A 17,881-nucleotide genomic window follows, 5' to 3' on the forward strand; every position below is an offset into this window, starting at 1 on the left:
ATCTCTCAAAGAGATTTATACTAAAAAATCAACCTAAAGAAAGTAAAAAAACCTGAAAATTAATACTCTTAAAAGTCCAAAACAAACTAAAAAAAATTATTAATCACAATATTCGAAGCAATATTTTTCCCATAAGACTTTCCATTATAAATTTATGAAGCCCTTGCGTCCATTTCCTTCTACAGAAAGGTCTTGCATATTGTAGGGAAAAAAACAGAGCTAGGCCAGTAGAAGGCGCAGTAGCTAGTCACAATCCTCTAAAATACCATGGCTGCTCCTCCACCTAACCCAGTCCCAGTGGCATACCAAGGAGGCTTAGCTGCTTCAGTTCCTGACTGGTTAAACAAGGGCGATAACGCATGGCAAATGATCTCAGCCACCCTTGTTGGACTCCAGAGTGTGCCAGGACTTGTAATTCTCTATGGAAGCATTGTCAAGAAAAAATGGGCAGTCAATTCAGCTTTCATGGCCTTTTACGCTTTCGCAGCTGTTGTAATCTGCTGGGTGGTTTGGGCCTACAAAATGTCTTTTGGGGATAGGCTCTTCCCCTTTTGGGGCAAAGCAGGACCTGCCTTGGCCCAGAAGTTTCTAATCAAGCAAGCTGCACTCCCTGAGACCACACAGTCCTACGATAACGGTGGTGTGGAGACTGCAATGGCTACACCATTTTATCCCATGGCTTCCATGGTTTGGTTTCAGTGCGTGTTTGCTGCAATCACTCTTATTCTTTTGGCTGGATCAGTGCTTGGAAGAATGAATTTTAAGGCTTGGATGGCTTTTGTGCCACTTTGGCTCACTTTCTCTTACACTGTTGGTGCCTTCAGCTTGTGGGGTGGTGGATTCTTGTTTCACTGGGGTGTCATGGACTATTCTGGTGGTTATGTTATTCATCTTTCTTCAGGGATCGCCGGCTTGACTACTGCCTTTTGGGTCAGTCCTCCTCCTCCTTCTTCTTCTTCTTCTTCTTCTTTGCCTCTGAATTACAAGTCTTTGTGAGCTTGACGCTTTGAAATGCAACTAGCTGCATAACTTTGACTACTAATCATCATGAAATTAATTTCTGCTACACTGGAAGATATTGCAGAGACCTTGTCTTGGTACAGAAACATTATAATTTGTAGTGAATATTTCTATGGATCTTCAGTCCTTTGAATTAATTAGTTGTTTTAGTGATTAATTTAAGCAAATTTTACTTACTAACCTGTTTTAATTCTTAAAATTTATTTAGGGGTTACATTTTCAAAATTTTGAGACCATATATAGATGCATGCTAGTTTTCCCCTTGAATATAAAAAAAGCCTTTTCTCTTCATTTTCAGTATTGAAACATGAGAAAATATCTCTAATAGTAGTATAGTACTGCCCTTCCATGATTTTCTTTTCTTTTCTTTTTTTCTTAAATCATATTTGCATATAAAGAAAAAACTAGATTTTAGTGGAATTTTCAACCTTTCTAAAAAATATAAATAACAAATTAATTTTTATTTAGCTAATTCATATAGCTCAAGAAAGAGCTAGCTCTCTCATAAATTATTTCTTACCGATATTAATTTAGTATTAAGATAGTAGTTATTTTTAAAGTGTAAATAACATTTGTTTTTATTTTTTAAAATTTATTTTTTACATCAACACATTAAAATATTTATAAACATAAAAAATATTAATTTAAAATTAAAAAAAAAAATAATTTTTAGAATCACCTTTAAAATACAATAACAAACCAACTCTTAATTAGTTTTTACCCATGACAAGAAATGAATCACTAGTATAACAAATAATTTTAGAATTGATATTTTTGTCAGATTATTGGAGCTGACTAAGAACAAGAACGTAATAGTTTTGTTTTGTTCTTAAGATTTCTTCCATGACGTGAGGAGAGAATCTTTCAAAAGATTGGTGGTGAGAAATTTCTCAAGTTAACTGATGCAGGTAGGTCCAAGATCATCAAAGGATAGAGAGAGATTTCCACCGAACAATGTACTGCTAATGTTAGCAGGGGCAGGGCTGCTGTGGATGGGATGGGCTGGCTTCAACGGCGGAGATCCATACACTGCCAATATTGACTCTTCCATGGCCGTTCTTAACACTAACATTTGCGCAGCTACTAGCCTTCTTGTATGGACCTGGCTAGATGTCATTTTCTTCAAGAAACCTTCTGTCATCGGTGCTGTTCAGGGCATGATAACTGGCCTTGTTTGCATTACTCCTGGTGCAGGTAATTTCGACTTCCCTCGCCGTGTTATGTTTGCTCTCGGTCCAATCACCGTGCATGTATTTTGACTATTGAGATTTTTATTGGTCTTGGAGCTAGAATTAAGCATTTAATAATCTTTTTCTTGAAAAATCAAACTACCTAAAACATTAAATAGTGTGGTTGTTTTGCTGGAGTTCAATCTACAATAAAATATATCTTCGCCTGCAGTAAAATTATCCTTGCATCCTTTGGTCCAAAACAATTAAGCTTCTTGGTGGGGGCAATGATACTTTTTTTTTCATAATAAAAATATTATTTGGTCTCTAAAATCAACAAAATATAAAATTATTTACTAATAATTTTCTTAACTTAGCAAAAGCTTCTTAACAATAAAATATATATTTACCTCCGGGATCAAAAAAATATTGTGTTGTTAGATAAAAGTATTTTGAGGTTTTCAATTTTAAATGTACAGTGAAATTACATCTTTAACTTTGAAAGAGACAAAACATAAGCTTAGCATTTATGGGTATTTTGTACTTCCACATATGTATTTTATGTAATTGTCGAGGTCGTGGGGGCATTTCAGTATTTTCATAATTTTTTCAAATTTTGTAATGCTTAAAGCTGCTGGAGCGTGCTCGACATGTTCTGGCGCGTGGGTGGCATCCACACCATTCAGGCGGTGCGTGTAACGCTACCCAGTGGACATAACTGACCTTTTATCATCTCTCTAAATGTGTCATCATATTCTTTTCCATTTGGAGTGGTGTGTGATAGCTTACGATGGTCGAATTGTCACTAATGATCGTTTGATTTTTCTCTCTCTCTTGGCATGTAAAGTACTTCATTGTCCTTTTTTTCTTACTTTTTAATTTCAGCCTTCATTCTATTAATTTCTTATTTCATTCCTTTTTCATTTATAGAAGTTTATATTCTTTTTAATTTAGTCTTTTAATTGCAATTTCTCATATGTTCTGTTTTTTATTCCAGTCCTCATTTTTTTTTTAATTTCTAATTGTGTCATTAACACTTTTGTTGAAGTTCTTTTTCATTCAATTTCATTATTCAATCAAATTTTTTATTGTTTTAATTTTTTCAGTTTGACTCTTATTCTTTTTATTTTTTTATTTTATTAAAGCTATTTTTCAATTCAATTAAACCCTCCAATTGAAAATTTTTATCCCTCTAATTAATGTTTTTTCTTACCCTTATTTTTTTAATCCTTTTGTATAATTATTTTTTTCATGATTTCATTTTTCAACATTTAATTTGTTGGGAATTTAGCTTTATATGATCTTATTGTTCAATATTAGTTTTTTTTTTAATATTAGTTATGTAATTATCTTCAAGTTTTTTCTATGGGTTTATCCGGATCTCATGATCTAGGTCATGATTTTTACATGTCTTTTTTAATATAAGTTTTTTTAGGTGTTTTGTTTCTATTTCATTTTTCAAAATATTATTCTAATTCATCTATAATTTTTTTTACAGATGAAGTTTATTTTTTAAAATAAAAAATATTCGTTTTTAAATTGTATTGCTAATGTGTTTGCCTTGCATAATATTTTTTATATCGTAGGTTTATTCAGTCAATTTTATTTGTATTTATCTTTTTATTCATGAATTTTTTAGAGTGTGGATTTATCTTTAGTTATTTAAATAAATAAGTTCAGTAAATACAATTAAATGCATGTCTCATAGAATATCTTGATCTTGCTTACTTAGACTTTTTAATTTACACTTTAAATTTTTTTATATAAAAAAACACATTAAAACAACTTGTATACCTAATATTTTTTTAAAAAAAAAAGTATAACCCACAACAAAGCGCGTGTTAAATGAGTAGTTCTCACTAACTAGTATCAGTTGACTTTTCCATCTCTGTTCCTTGCCATAGCAAACTTGTTCATAAATTATTTAACTTAAAGAATTATTTCATAAGTTCTAATTTGTTCGTTCATAACTTTCATTCATTGGCATTGGAAGGAAACATGAAAAAGGAAGAGCTAGCTCAAGGATTAATTTAGTTCAATAGACTTTAAAAATAAAAGATTAGGGAGGGAATACTGTTCACGTGGGATCCAACCATGTAGAACGATATTTTGGTAAAGAAAGTTGAAGAAAAAATTAATCATTTTCCTAAAGCTTAGATTTCAATATAAATTTGATGAGGTACAACATATATAGGATAATCCAACTTATCAAAAGTTGAAGACAAAGCTACTAAAATTGCATTTCTTCGGGGCTCGTTTGTTATTATGATTTTTTTCATAGTATTTTTTACTTAAAAATATATTAAAATAATGTTTTTTATTTTTTAAAATTCATTTTGATTTTTGATATAAATATATCAAAATGATCTAAAAACACTAAAAAATATTAATTTTAAATTAAAAAAATATTTTTTTTCAAAAACATTTTAATTTAAAACACAAAAATAAATAGGTTTTGTATATTAGATTTGAAGATGAAAATATCATCTTTTGGAGATAGATGATATTTGAAGTTTAAAAGTTTCTTAAATATTTTTTATGTAGACTACTTTTAAAAAATATTTATTAATTAAAAATATATCAAAATAATAATTTTTATATTTTATTTTTATTTTTAACAATAACATATCAAAATAATCAAAAAAATATTTAAAAAATTAATTTAATATTATTTTAAATGAAAAATTATTTTAAAAAGTAAATACTACCATAGAGTGCCAAGGAAAGTGAAAGATATATTAAGTACCATGTAGCTTAGTCAAGAGGTTTAGGAGCTTATAGAGATCACATAACTCATTTGTTCCAATCATAAAAAATTAATTTAATATGATTATTGATGATATTGCTATAAATTTGCACCTGACTAACCATTTCAAAGTATTGTTTCACCTTAAACTCTTGATTTTCTAGTATATTTTTTTTTTTAAAAAAAAAGTTTTTAAAATGAAATTATGGTGCTTGAAGCTTACAAACTTTCTAAATCTTTTCCTTTCAATCCATATAAGATATTAAACATCTCCGTGGTGTTGGGAATACCGAAGCTTCGATGCCACTTTATTAGTAACTTCAAAGTTCTAATACCATAGACAATCCTATTGATTTTTGCCCAGAAACTAAGCACAAAAAATTTAATATGTTCAGTAATTTGCTTATATCCATGAAATAGACAGTATTAATGAACAGGAGAAACACCACAATTTACAATAATAATGGAGGACAAAGACCAAACCTCATACCCACACTCTCTTGCAAGTGTCTCGTCTTTCTCTATCACCCACATTTTACCAGCCTACACAAGCTGCTGCTCAGTACAGCTCGTGTCGCTGCCACAATGGCAGAACCTCTCTCTCTCTCTCTCTCTCTGTTTGGCTCTCGTTGATACGTATGCTTCTGCTCTCAACACAACCTTTTATAGGCTTTTCAAATGGCAGCTAGAATTCAACAAAGGTAGGCTGTATTATTTCTTCATTAATGCGCCGAATCGTGGTGAGCTCCAACTCACTCTTCAACTTTTAGTGGCCATAATTATTGCCACGTTTTTGCCCATTTCTTTTGTCAAAGTTAGGTAACATTCAGTGCATAATTCTTCTTTTAGTCAAAATATGCAGCTCCCTCTTAAGACTGGGATCGTTTGCAAACAGGGCCTAAATGCTATTCGGCAAAATTTTGAATTTTTTATTTAAAACCCACCAAATTTAAGATGGATGAAAAGTTTATAAACTGGGCCAAGTTAGGCTAAATTTTCAATGACTGTGCTATATCTTGATCTGAAATCCATCGGTCCTCAAAACTGAGGCCTTCATCATAGGGGCTTGATACTGAAGTTCAAATTAGAAATGGTATTCTTTTCTTAGACGTTTTGCTACGGATTTTTGTAGCACTAAAATCCTATGTTGTAAAACTACAATCCGCCTGCCAGTTAGATTTGAGACATGGTAGATTTGGAGTTTTAATTGATTTGAATTGGAAAAAAAAAAAGAGTATGGAAAAAATTACTGGTTATTCGTAAAATAAGGTTGATTTGGAGTTTCTATAATGATATATTTTTCAGGTCTTGTTCAAGGATGGGCTGCCATAATCATGGGAATTTTATCTGGTAGTGTTCCATGGTTTACCATGATGATTGTTCACAAAAGATGGACACTACTGCAAAAAATTGATGACACACTAGGAGTGTTTCACACCCATGCTGTTGCTGGCCTTCTAGGGGGTGTTCTAACAGGCCTCTTTGCAGAACCTGAGCTCTGTGCACTATTTTTGCCGGTGACAAACTCAAGGGGCGGTGTCTATGGTGGTTCCGGTGGAATCCAAATACTCAAACAACTAGTTGGCGGTGCTTTCATTATTGGATGGAACGTTGTCGTCACATCAATTATTTGTGTAGTGATAAACTTTGTGATACCATTGAGAATGTCTGAGGAGCAATTGCTTATTGGGGATGATGCTGTGCATGGTGAGGAGGCTTATGCATTGTGGGGCGATGGAGAAAAATATGATGTAACCAAGCATGGGGATATCACAGAACATCACATGGAAACGAGGACATCAACTGGTGCTACTCAAGTGATGTAGAAAAGGGGATCCAGAAATCAAATTAATTGTTTTTCGATGATTAATTTGCTTCAAAAATGTTTGAGGTAAATTAAGACTAAGTACTTAATGTATTTCTTATTTTTTAGACTTGTATAAAGAATTTATATTGAGACTTGTTGACATTGTGCTCATTCATTTTTTATCACAAAGCCTATTTTTAATATTTTTAACAAAATTATTAAACTCAGGTCGGCTTATGACCTAGTCTAAAGTTTAAGTCATGGATTAAGGGAGTTAATCTAGTTTAGAGCAACATAGCTTTTTAACTTTTTTAAAAGTCAAACGAGTTTTGACTAGATCAATTAAGTTACAGGTAGACTAAATCACATAGATAAAAATTAAATTCGAATTATGGTTTCAACATAAACATTTTAAACATAGAATTTAACATTCATATAATGGGTCTCATTGTGATGAAAGAACTTAATAAAAACCAGATCACATGGGTTAACTTCCACGCATTATAATTTAAAACTCGGTCTAGATTAAGGATTTGATAGGCAAGTAAATGAGTTGACTTGTTGGTTATATCAAGTTTAATAATAATAATATTTTCTATTTAAGCACCAAATTAATTGAAATCAAACTATGGTTTCGACATAAAAAATTTAAAAGTATTATTAGATATTCATACAATGAGTTTCATTGTGATTATAAAAAAAAAACTTAATCCAAATCTCAAGTTACGAGTGGACTAGATCACACTGGTCAACTTCCACCCTTATAAATTTAAAATTCCACCCTTATAAATTTAAAACTTGACCTAAGCTTGGGATCTGGTTGGTGGGTGGGTCAATAAGTTGATTCGTTGGTTGAACCGGGCTTAATAATAATGTTATTTACTATTTAAGCACTAAATTAATTGAAATCAAACTATGGTTTCAGCATTAACATTTTAAAATTATAGTTAAACATTGTCCAATGCGTTTCATAGTGATTATGAAAAAACTTAACTAAAGCTCTGTTTGTTTGACGGAAAGTGATTTTCTGAAAACCATTTTCCAAACTTTTCTGTGTTTGTTTGCTATTAGAAAAGTTGGTCAACAGAAAACACTTTTCAGTCAAAGAAAAATTTGACTTGGTTTCCACGAAAGCGTTTTCCTTTTAATTTTGGGCTGAAAACACTTTCCAAAAGTTGTGAAAAATTAAGAAATGTCATATTATTTACTGATTATATCAAATTTGATCCTCAAACTTTTGATTGCTATATATATTTTGTTTTAATTTTTTTTCAATTTTACCCTTTAGAATTTAATTTTTATATTAACTCTGGTCCTCATTTTTATGATTGTTATTTGCTTTTCTCTTATCATTTTTTAATTGAAATTTTTTATCTATCAAATTTGATCTTCATTCTTTTGATTATTACTTATTTTATTTGAAATAATTTATGAAATTGTAATTATTATTATTTTAATTTCATCATCTTTTAATTTTTTTTATCTGTTAGATTTGATCTCTATTATTTTGATTATTATTTATTTTATTTGAGATAATTTATGAAATTATCTTCTTTTTTTTAATTTCATTCTCATTCAAATTTTTAATTTGTAAGATTTGTTCTTTATTATTTTAATAAACTTGAAAAAAAATAAAACATTAATAAGTTATTTTTCAGCTTATTTTCCATGACATAACCAAACACTAAAAATTATTTTCCAACTTATTTTTCATAACACTACCAAATATCAAAAAGTAATTTATTTTTTAAGAAAATTATTTTTTAAAAAAAAACTACTTTTTAACAAACAAACAAGACATTAAGTGTTTTAACTTTAAGTTTTTCAATTTAAATTTGATAAACAATCTCGATAGAGCTAAAGAAAAAATATACAAAAAGAGGGGATAGTAACCATGTTATGAAACCTTTGTTGAATATTTTAGTATTATTATATTATACTATCATATATCAATGATGCTTAAGAATGTAGGTTGATTGGTAATTTAAATAGAGTTTTTTCCCAGACTAACACAGTGGAAAAAAAATCTCAAATCAGCATAATAATTAATACGTGCAGTAATATATGCGATGTGTTTGTGTATTTTTTTTTTTATTAACGTGGGTGTTTAGACTAGTTTGCGTGCACCTCGACTAATCCCACGGGCCCCGAAGTTAATGACTATGTAAGCCTCCAGTGGCCATCATATGAGCAACCACATGGCTCGAACCTGAAACCACAGAAAAAACAAACCTTTTATTCTCAAGTACTTACTACTAGACTACCATCTAAATTATTATAGTTATGTTTGTGTATTTTCTAGTTGTACAACTAGCGAATTTGATTTTTCCCCCTTCAAATCCATATTTTCCCAACAATCTTAGCGTACACTAGATTGGTATGGCCCCCATGATATCACAGAGCAGACCAAAAAAAAAATTTAACCCAGAAAAAAGTTCAAAAAACAATTATATTTTTAAATAAGAATTAAATCTTAATTAATTTAATAATATAATAACAAAATAAAACAACATAAAAAAACCTTAAAATCTATTGTAAAAGGAAGTCTTAAAAGTTCAAAAAACAATTATATTTTTAAATAAGAATTAAATCTTGATTAATTTAATAATATAATAACAAAATAAAACAACAATAAAAAACCTTAATATATTAATTTAATAATATAGTAAATATTTTTTGTTTGAAATGTAAAAAAAAAAGTAAAGTGAATTTAAATAAATTTTAAAGATAAATTTAAATCAATTGTAAAGTGAACAATATTTTTATCTAATATTAAGACGGAAACACATTAGATCTACCCATGTTGACATGCAAAACTTGTGGGGATAATCTTTTAAAAAATTAATTGAAAAACTAAATCTTTAATTAACTCAATGTTCAAGAACAAAACTGGTAAAAAACAACACTCAATTCAAAAAACACTATGCGAATTCAGTAAACCAATCAGACTTGCGATGCAAGTCAACCACGCATTTGGATTTAGTATTTTTTTATCTTAAAGATTATTTTTTTAATAGATTTATATGACAATAAAATGCTTGTCAACCTTTTTTCATGAAATATTTTTTTAAAAAGGAAAAAAATCATGACGAGTGTGTGGGACTGAGAAAGTAAAGATAAGTCATTGACAACAAAAAATAAAATTTCATTTTTAAAATTTTTAATTTAAATGAAAAAATAGTTTATCGATAAGCAAGGGAGGAATTGTATTTTTAAAAATTGAGGGATAAAAAAATGCATAAAAAGAGAAAATAATAATAGCCTAGATGATGTGGTTTATCCCATCAAAGTTGTGATTCAGGTCATAGACTTTAATTGGATTCAATAATTTTGTTTTTTTATAAATTTATATCTAACCTAAATATATTTAAAAAGAAAAAAAGAGTTGAAAAGGAGAGCCTAGCATTGCGATATAATGACCCAACACCCTGGGACTTTAAAAGAAAAAGCCTAGGCATTTAGGCATTCATGCCCAGACTCATTATTATTTTTTTTATTTAAAAAAAATGAACGACTTGTTATCTGCTTCTATTTTCTTTTGAAAAAAAAGAATAGGCAAATAACACATCGCTCTATGTGGCAAACGACTTGTTATCTGCCAACCTAAATTTCACCCACCACTACAGTGATTGGAAAATCAGGGTTATAGGTCAAGAAAAACTTGTTTTTCAATCAATTTCACTGAAAATAAATCTTACAAACACACTTAGAATACTAAGAAACCAATCTATCAACCTAATAAACCCAAAAAATGGTCTAAACCACAAATCAAACCGAAAAAATATCACATCCTCGATTTAGATATAATTTTTAGGCTATATGGAGGCTTAAAACAATCACCATAATATTCTCATCATCTAGTGGAACTCGTTGACATCAATTTTAACAATTTTAGTGGTCGGAAAAAGGTGTCAACAATGAACTCTTTCTACACCGGAATCTAGCGAGCTCTCTCTCTCTCCTCTAACAAAAAAGAAAGGGAAAATAAAGTTAAAAAGATCACCTATTAAGTTAAAAAGAATGAGAATTGATGAAAATAAAATTTGGTAAAAAATTTGAATTTTGAAAAACCTAAGGGACTGATAAGCTATTAAGTTATAAAGATAAGGGACTAAACTAAATTTTTTGGATGAAATTAGAATATATCACCTATTTTGCTTGTATTTTTCACATTGATTCTCTATTTATCAATTTCACCATCTCATAAAAATATAAAAAAATTGATTGGCCGGCTCAAAAAAATTCAATTATACAAAATAAAAAATTAAGGACCAAAATAAATTTTTTTAAAAAATATTATTTCAATTTATAGTGATTTATCATAAAATAAACAGTAAATAAATATACAATAAAATCATTATCTCTCTTACTATTTTTTTAATACGTGATAAAGTTAATATTCTACATGAAAGACACATTATGCTTGGTAGAGGTTAAGAGGGTGCTAAATTTTACAAGAGTAAACTTTTATTTATTTATTTAATTATTAGCAGATGAATTATTAAAAGGGGTAATCATTACCCTCTATAAATTGGTGTTTTTTTATAAGATAATAGTGACCTCTAACCAACGTGTTTTTTTTTTCTCAAAATACACACCAATTAATTTTTAATTTTCTCTCACAAATTATTACTAGTGTTATTATTATTATTAATTTTTTCTATTTCCACTAACTTTTAATCCTTCAATATATAAACACATCAAGACAAGATACATTGCCTATGGCTACTTAACAGAAAAGGACTAAATTGATACTTTTGGAAACTATGGATCAAACATTAAGAAATATCATAGGGACTGAAGTGAAATCTTGTGGAAACGGTAGGGGCTAAAATATATGTTACCATTTACTTTAGATTAAAAAATAAAATAAAAACTATAAAAAGAGTGGTAGCGTTTTGTTAGATGAACATAAAATATCCGAAAATAATTTAACTTTCCCTCACTCTCGGAATCGTAACAGAACTCGACTTCCCTTCCCTGTCTTCCCCACGACAAAACTCCTCCTACGCCGCGCCGCCACGACACCACAATTCTCCTCCTCCGACTCTACTTTCATCCTTACTCACTACACTAGAAAGATTAAATAACATAAACCAAAGTTTCTTTCTTTTTAAGCTTACTGTCAGCAACATAAGAATTAGGGAAAATTCAGCAACAGACCCATGAATGCACCAATTATTGGTCAGCTCTCTCTCTCTCTCTTTTCTTTTCTTTAGCTTATTTTATTTTTGGGTTTTCGTTTATGTGCTGAAATATTGTATTTTACTGTACTAATTTTGGCTAATGTTCTGGGTTTTTTCTCTCGAAAAGATCCACTGCAAGGGGATTTTCCAGAGGTAATAGAGGAGTATTTGCATCATGGGGTTACGAAGTGCATTGCTTTCAATCGCCGCGGCACGCTTCTTGCTGGTATGTGATTAGAGCTTTATGTTCTTGAGTAATGTAGGTAGTAGTGGTTAGCTAGGCTGCTAAGCTATTGTGGGTCTTGATTGTTTTTTATTAGTTTGATTGTTCTTGGTGTTTTCGTGATGGGTTTTTGCTGCTGTGCTTGTGTAAATTTTTTGTTTTATTCAGTTTTTGGAGATAATGTAGAGTTTTGTGTATAAGAGGAATTAAATTTCCAGGGAAGAATGCCGCAAGGTGTTAATGTTGGGGTTTTATGAGTTTTGTTGTTGATGTTAATGGTATTTTTAATGAACTATTTGATTTTGTCGAGGGTAGATGGTTAGTGATGTCTTGTTTTTATTAATCTTCTTTGTGTGGGCTTAGATGAGCATGGTTTTAGTGGTTTGAATGGCAATAGAGGTGATATAATTTGTTGTTAATTGATTGTTATTATTAGTGGTTTGTAGTTAGGATACCATGCATGGATTGGAGAAACTAGAAAGAATTATTGTCTAATAATTTGGAGCGAACCTCTATTGTCTTTATCTGTGAAGCTTCTCCCTGTTAATCACTTAAGATTAGTTCAATCTTTTAGGCTCTTCACTTGTGTCTAGCCTATTGCAAATGGTTTCCTGAAAGCCTTGAAAAAACCATTCAAATGAGCAATTTTTCAGCTATGTCCTATGGATGTTATATGTGCCGTGGTACAAGGAGCCACCAAAAGGTGTAGTGAGCATGGCTTTATCAGTAATGGCCTATAAAGTTCTGTAGTACACACGGATTTTATGTTAGTTATAGTTGTGCATGTCAATGGTGCTGAGCATAAGAAGAAGGTGAATTCCTGCAATAGATAAAGCCATCCATGTGGAATTCTGGTAGAATGTCAATAAAGGAGTTCTTTGAGATGCATTATGCAATCCTTGAAAATATGTGTTTCATCTTGATTTTATTCAAGCCTGGATTTATGCTTTGATAAGGAAACCATTCCTTTATGCCCGTGCTTTAAGGCCTTGGTTATTTTTATCGCTCTTCATTTTTCACCACTTAAAGAAATATGTGAGTATTGATTGAAGATATTCTGATTTCCTAATTGCTTTTGTTTTCTTTGCCAGCTGGATGTGCTGATGGAAGTTGTGTTATTTGGGACTTTGAGACCAGGGGAGTTGCAAAAGAGCTCCGGGATAAAGATTGTATTGCTGCCATAACAAGTATCTGCTGGTCGAAGTATGGTCATCGTATTCTTGTGTCATCTGCTGACAAATCACTAATACTTTGGGATGTTGTCAGTGGAGAGAAGATTACACGTATTACTCTTCATCACACCCCACTACTAGCCCGGCTACATCCTGGTTCCTCTCTTCCATCTCTCTGCCTGACATGCCCTCTTTCATCTGCTCCCATGATTGTAGATTTTAACACGGGAAACACTACTGTGCTACCAGTTACAGTACCTGAAGCGGACAGTGGACCTGCCCCTCCATCACGTAATAAACCCTCTGATGGTCCCCCTTACACCCCAACTGCTGCATGCTTTAACAAGTTTGGGGATCTGGTTTATGTGGGAAACTCTAAAGGAGAAATACTTATAATAGATCACAAAAGCATTCAAGTGCATGCCATGGTTCCCACTCCTGGTGGTGCAGTTATCAAGAACATAGTGTTCAGCAGAGATGGTCAGTATCTTCTCACAAATTCAAATGACCGGACAATCAGGATATATGAAAATCTTCTTCCACTGAAAGATGGTCTCACTGTGCTGGGGCACCTGAACAAGACTGTTGATGAGGTAGCTGGTGTTGAGAAAATGAAGGCTGTTGGATCAAAGTGCTTAGCACTTTTCCGGGAGTTCCAGGATACTATCACCAAAGTGCACTGGAAAGCACCTTGTTTCAGTGGTGATGGGGAATGGGTGATCGGTGGTTCTGCAAGCAAGGGAGAGCACAAGATCTACATATGGGATAGGGTTGGACATCTTGTAAAAATCCTTGAAGGTCCAAAAGAGGCATTGATTGATTTAGCATGGCATCCTGTTCACCCCATTATCGTCTCTGTTTCCTTGACTGGCATGGTTTATGTTTGGGCTAAGGACCATACTGAGAACTGGAGTGCATTTGCCCCGGACTTCAAAGAGCTAGAGGAGAATGAGGAGTATGTGGAACGCGAAGATGAATTTGATTTGATACCTGAAACTGAAAAGGTAAACACAAAAAGGCTGGTTGAGCTAGTCTTTTGTCCATTTCTATGTTTCTCAAAGTATATGTATGCTTGCAGGTAAAAGAATCAGATATTAATGAAGATGATGAAGTTGATATTGTAACAGTGGAGAAAGATGCTTTCAGTGATTCAGATATGTCTCAAGAAGAAATATGTTTCTTGCCAGCTACCCCATGTCCTGACGTTCCTGAGCAACAAGACAAGTGTGTGGGAAGTTCTTCAAAGTTGATGGATTCTAATAACTCTGGATCCCCGCTTTCTGAAGAAGCTGGACAGAATGGACAAGCAATGAATCATGCATCAAGTCCTCTTGAAGGTAACACCATATGTATTTTTAAAGATTCTTAAGTGGTGATTTTCTTATAACTAATGATCATGCTGTGAGGTTTGTTAATATTCTCACTTCATACCATGAACTGGGATTCAAGATTTATCTTAAAAACATTAACATTTTCCACATGCCTGATTTGTCAATAATTGTAGACCACACTATACTTGTCTTTCTAGGAAAATGCTGTTTGTGTATGATAGTTGATCTCCAATGTGAAAAATGAAATTGTATAGTTTTAGCAGATGGAATTCTGATGATATCATGCCTAAATTCCTAGGCTTTTGGTATTCGAGTCTTTTAAGCAACCTGACTCTAAAGTGTTCCGTGTTAATTTATTTGTCAAGTGGTGTCTAACTCGTATGCTGCAATGGATTCTCTTACAGAGGACACAGGAGGGACACGCATGAAGAGAAAACGAAAACCTTCAGAAAAGGGGTTGGAATTGCAGGCAGAGAAGGGCAGGAAACCCTTGAAATCTTATGGTAGAGTGTCAAAAGTAAGGAGTAAACCTGTTGCTGATCTGGATATCACTAACGGAATATATGGGGATGATATTTCTGACTGAGTATAGCTAGGTTATAGTTGACATACATTTAGTATTTGTACCTGCAAAGCTTCCTTATTCAGCAGGAAAACTTCGTCGGCATCATTTATTAGTTAAACAAGTTTTGCAAAATCAAATACAGTATTTTTAGTGGTGCTCGAATTGTATCCCCAGTCCCCACCAAGTTCACTAGAAGCGCAACAACGGTCTTGACATTCTTTGACATTAAAAGCTTATGACTGAGAACCCATGCAACAGGATTATTTTATTGCCAATGTACAGTCTTTTGCAGCATCATCGATTGGTAGTTTTCATGCAATGTTCCTGTAAGAGCTAAACAACTCTGCCGCTGCCAATTATGAAACATGTCATCTAGGAAAGGGAAATATGATATGTGGAAAGAGATGTGTTTTTTTTTATTATTATTAATAGTCAACTTTCTTGGAAATCATGGAACTTGCACTACCAACTTGATTAAATGCACTAACCCTCTTCATTGCAGAGTTGACGTAAAACTATCCGGATGTCAAATGGCAAGTAGAACGTCTAATCATATTCTGATGGAAGAATGATGGCTGAATGCAGGCCATAGTTCTTTAAGCAAATTCACCAGTCTTTCGTTTGCTTCGATTCAGCCTGAATGTGTAATATACCCTTCAGTCACTTGTTAGATCAACTGTTTGTTATAATGCAACTCTTACCTGCCAATCCATCTTTGTTCTCCTAGCAGAGCAGGTGGTAATAACCATATCATAAAAACAGGGCACAAGTAGTCACATGCCTTTGGGGCTTCTTATAGCTGTGATACTCACTACCAACCATGATTGCCCATTATTAACCCATTAATGCCGAAATTATAAAGTTCCTCTCATTTCAAATACATGGTTATGGCTAGGGGTGATTATTTTTTGTTCGGTTTAAATTTCTTAAAATACAAAAAATAAAATCGAAATCGGGTCCAACCATATGGTTTTTGTTTGGTTTGGTTTGGTTATTTTATATTAAAAACCAAAAACTATATTGTTTTTAGGCTTTTTTTTGGACTTTCTAATGGAATTGATTTTGGTTTGGTTTTTCGATTTCGTTCGGTTCGGTTTATTTTTAACTATTCGGTTGAGGTTTTTCGGTTTTAGACTTATAAAACCAACGAACCGAACCGAATATTTTTTAAAATATTATAATTGGTTTAATTGGGTTTTTTTAATAGTTCAGATTTTTTAATTTTTTTTTATTTTCTTAATTTAATCAGTTTCCTAGTTTTTTTTTTCATCTCTAATTACATGATGAATACGTTAATTTCATTTTAATTTTTAAAAATTCTTTTTGGAATAATTAGGATTGCTTCTTTTTTAATCTCCCAAGTTGACAATGCATGTACGTCAGCTTTAATGACAAATGGCACCGTTGGGCTCATTGCTGGCCAAGACCACTTCCAAGTCTACTTGGTGCCTCACTTTGGATGATTGTACAAGCTAAAGGGATTGCTTGGAAACATTATCTCCATGAAATAAATTCATTATCCATCAATTAAAAGAAATTTAGATATATCTTATCTACCGGATTTGAATATACAATATCTATTATTTATTGTTATTTAATATTTAACATAAAATAAAATAATAATATGTTTTTTAATATATATATATATATATATATTAAATGATAAATATTATACGCATCATGTCAATAATAAAATGCGTATAATATATTGAATTAAAAAATATAAATATTGTAGAAATATTTTTATAATACAAACATATATCTTGGATTGGATTTCGGATTGGTTTGATAATATTTATATTATATTTATTATTTATTAAATAAAATAATTATCTAAAAAAACTTATTTATTTAAATCAAATCAATTTAGTATCTACTAAATTCAGATTAAATTACATGTTTAAATTTAATATGAGACATAGACCATTATAAAGAGCCCCTTTTATAACTTGAAATAGAAGGTGGCCAGCAAATGGAGATCAACACTACTAATTCATATTCATGGAATTCGATCTATAGGAATTAAAATTAAGTATATGAAATGAATTGAATCTTGAGAAACTCATCAAACACTAACACCCCCACCACATCACCTTCGAAAATTGAGAAACTAAGAGGAAAAAAAAAAGAAAAGGGAATTCTCAAATTAGTCCCAAAGTATCTTCTAATTTTCAATAAGATTCCAACCAAAAAATTTATATCAATTGAACCTCCCACATGCTACTATTCCTCAATCATATCCATTAATCTTTTCCCTAAAGTGCATATTGCATGCAATTAAATGATAATGATTTTTTTTTAATAGCTAGTGATGATCTTAAATGAGAGATCTAATTGAGGAACTCTAGAGGTAAGGGACTTAATTGAAATTGTATATTATACGTGGACCTATTTATCAATTAGTAAAATGGTTAGGGGCTAATCTATGGTTTTCTTTTAAGAAAAAAGCTTGCACGTGTGCATATGTATCTCTTGGAAGGTTCGAAACAATTGTCCAAGGCAGACAAGTGGAACACGTTCCTCATATGGGCACTCAGCAAATTCTTCCTCGTGTTAATCAATCTTGAACAATTATGAAGTTGTGAAAACTTCATATAGTAATTAGCTTTTTATATGTAAGTTCGGATATAGGTTTTGTATATCAAAATAGGAGATCTTCTAA

The 17,881-nt window shown here is 31.4% G+C and overlaps 2 protein-coding genes and 1 long non-coding RNA gene across 4 annotated transcripts in view; 2 read left to right on the top strand and 1 right to left on the bottom strand.

The window, feature by feature from the left end:
- The window catches only part of LOC127904748 (uncharacterized), a 20,809-nt gene extending 15,250 nt beyond the window's left edge, over positions 1 to 5,559 (bottom strand). Inside the window, exon 1 of the long non-coding RNA XR_008058165.1 lies at positions 2,353 to 5,559. This is a non-coding gene — a long non-coding RNA (uncharacterized LOC127904748). The remainder of the gene's footprint in view (positions 1 to 2,352) is intronic.
- The window catches only part of LOC18107984 (ammonium transporter 3 member 1), an 85,395-nt gene extending 78,493 nt beyond the window's left edge, over positions 1 to 6,902 (top strand). The window contains exons 2-4 of one of the 2 annotated variants that reach the window (XM_052449380.1): positions 569 to 930; positions 1,929 to 2,214; positions 6,241 to 6,902. In XM_052449380.1, coding sequence (XP_052305340.1) covers positions 569 to 930; positions 1,929 to 2,214; positions 6,241 to 6,761 — 1,169 coding nt within the window. In that variant the 3' untranslated portion in view covers positions 6,762 to 6,902. Of the gene's footprint in view, positions 1 to 106; positions 931 to 1,928; positions 2,215 to 6,240 lie in introns of those variants that run through there. The other variant, XM_006370829.3, reaches the window with a different exon arrangement.
- A 4,753-nt stretch (positions 6,903 to 11,655) lies between these two features.
- LOC18107985 (protein RBL) lies at positions 11,656 to 15,516 on the top strand. Its single transcript, XM_006370830.3, has 5 exons — positions 11,656 to 11,926; positions 12,056 to 12,154; positions 13,243 to 14,327; positions 14,402 to 14,660; positions 15,059 to 15,516. Exons 1-5 carry the CDS (start codon positions 11,908 to 11,910, stop codon positions 15,238 to 15,240), a joined length of 1,644 nt encoding a protein of 547 aa, XP_006370892.2. The 5' UTR covers positions 11,656 to 11,907; the 3' UTR covers positions 15,241 to 15,516.
- Positions 15,517 to 17,881: the final 2,365 nt, after the last annotated feature.

This window comes from Populus trichocarpa, chromosome 19 (genome assembly GCF_000002775.5).
Source record: "Populus trichocarpa isolate Nisqually-1 chromosome 19, P.trichocarpa_v4.1, whole genome shotgun sequence".
In the NCBI taxonomy this organism is placed as follows: Eukaryota; Viridiplantae; Streptophyta; class Magnoliopsida; order Malpighiales; family Salicaceae; genus Populus; species Populus trichocarpa.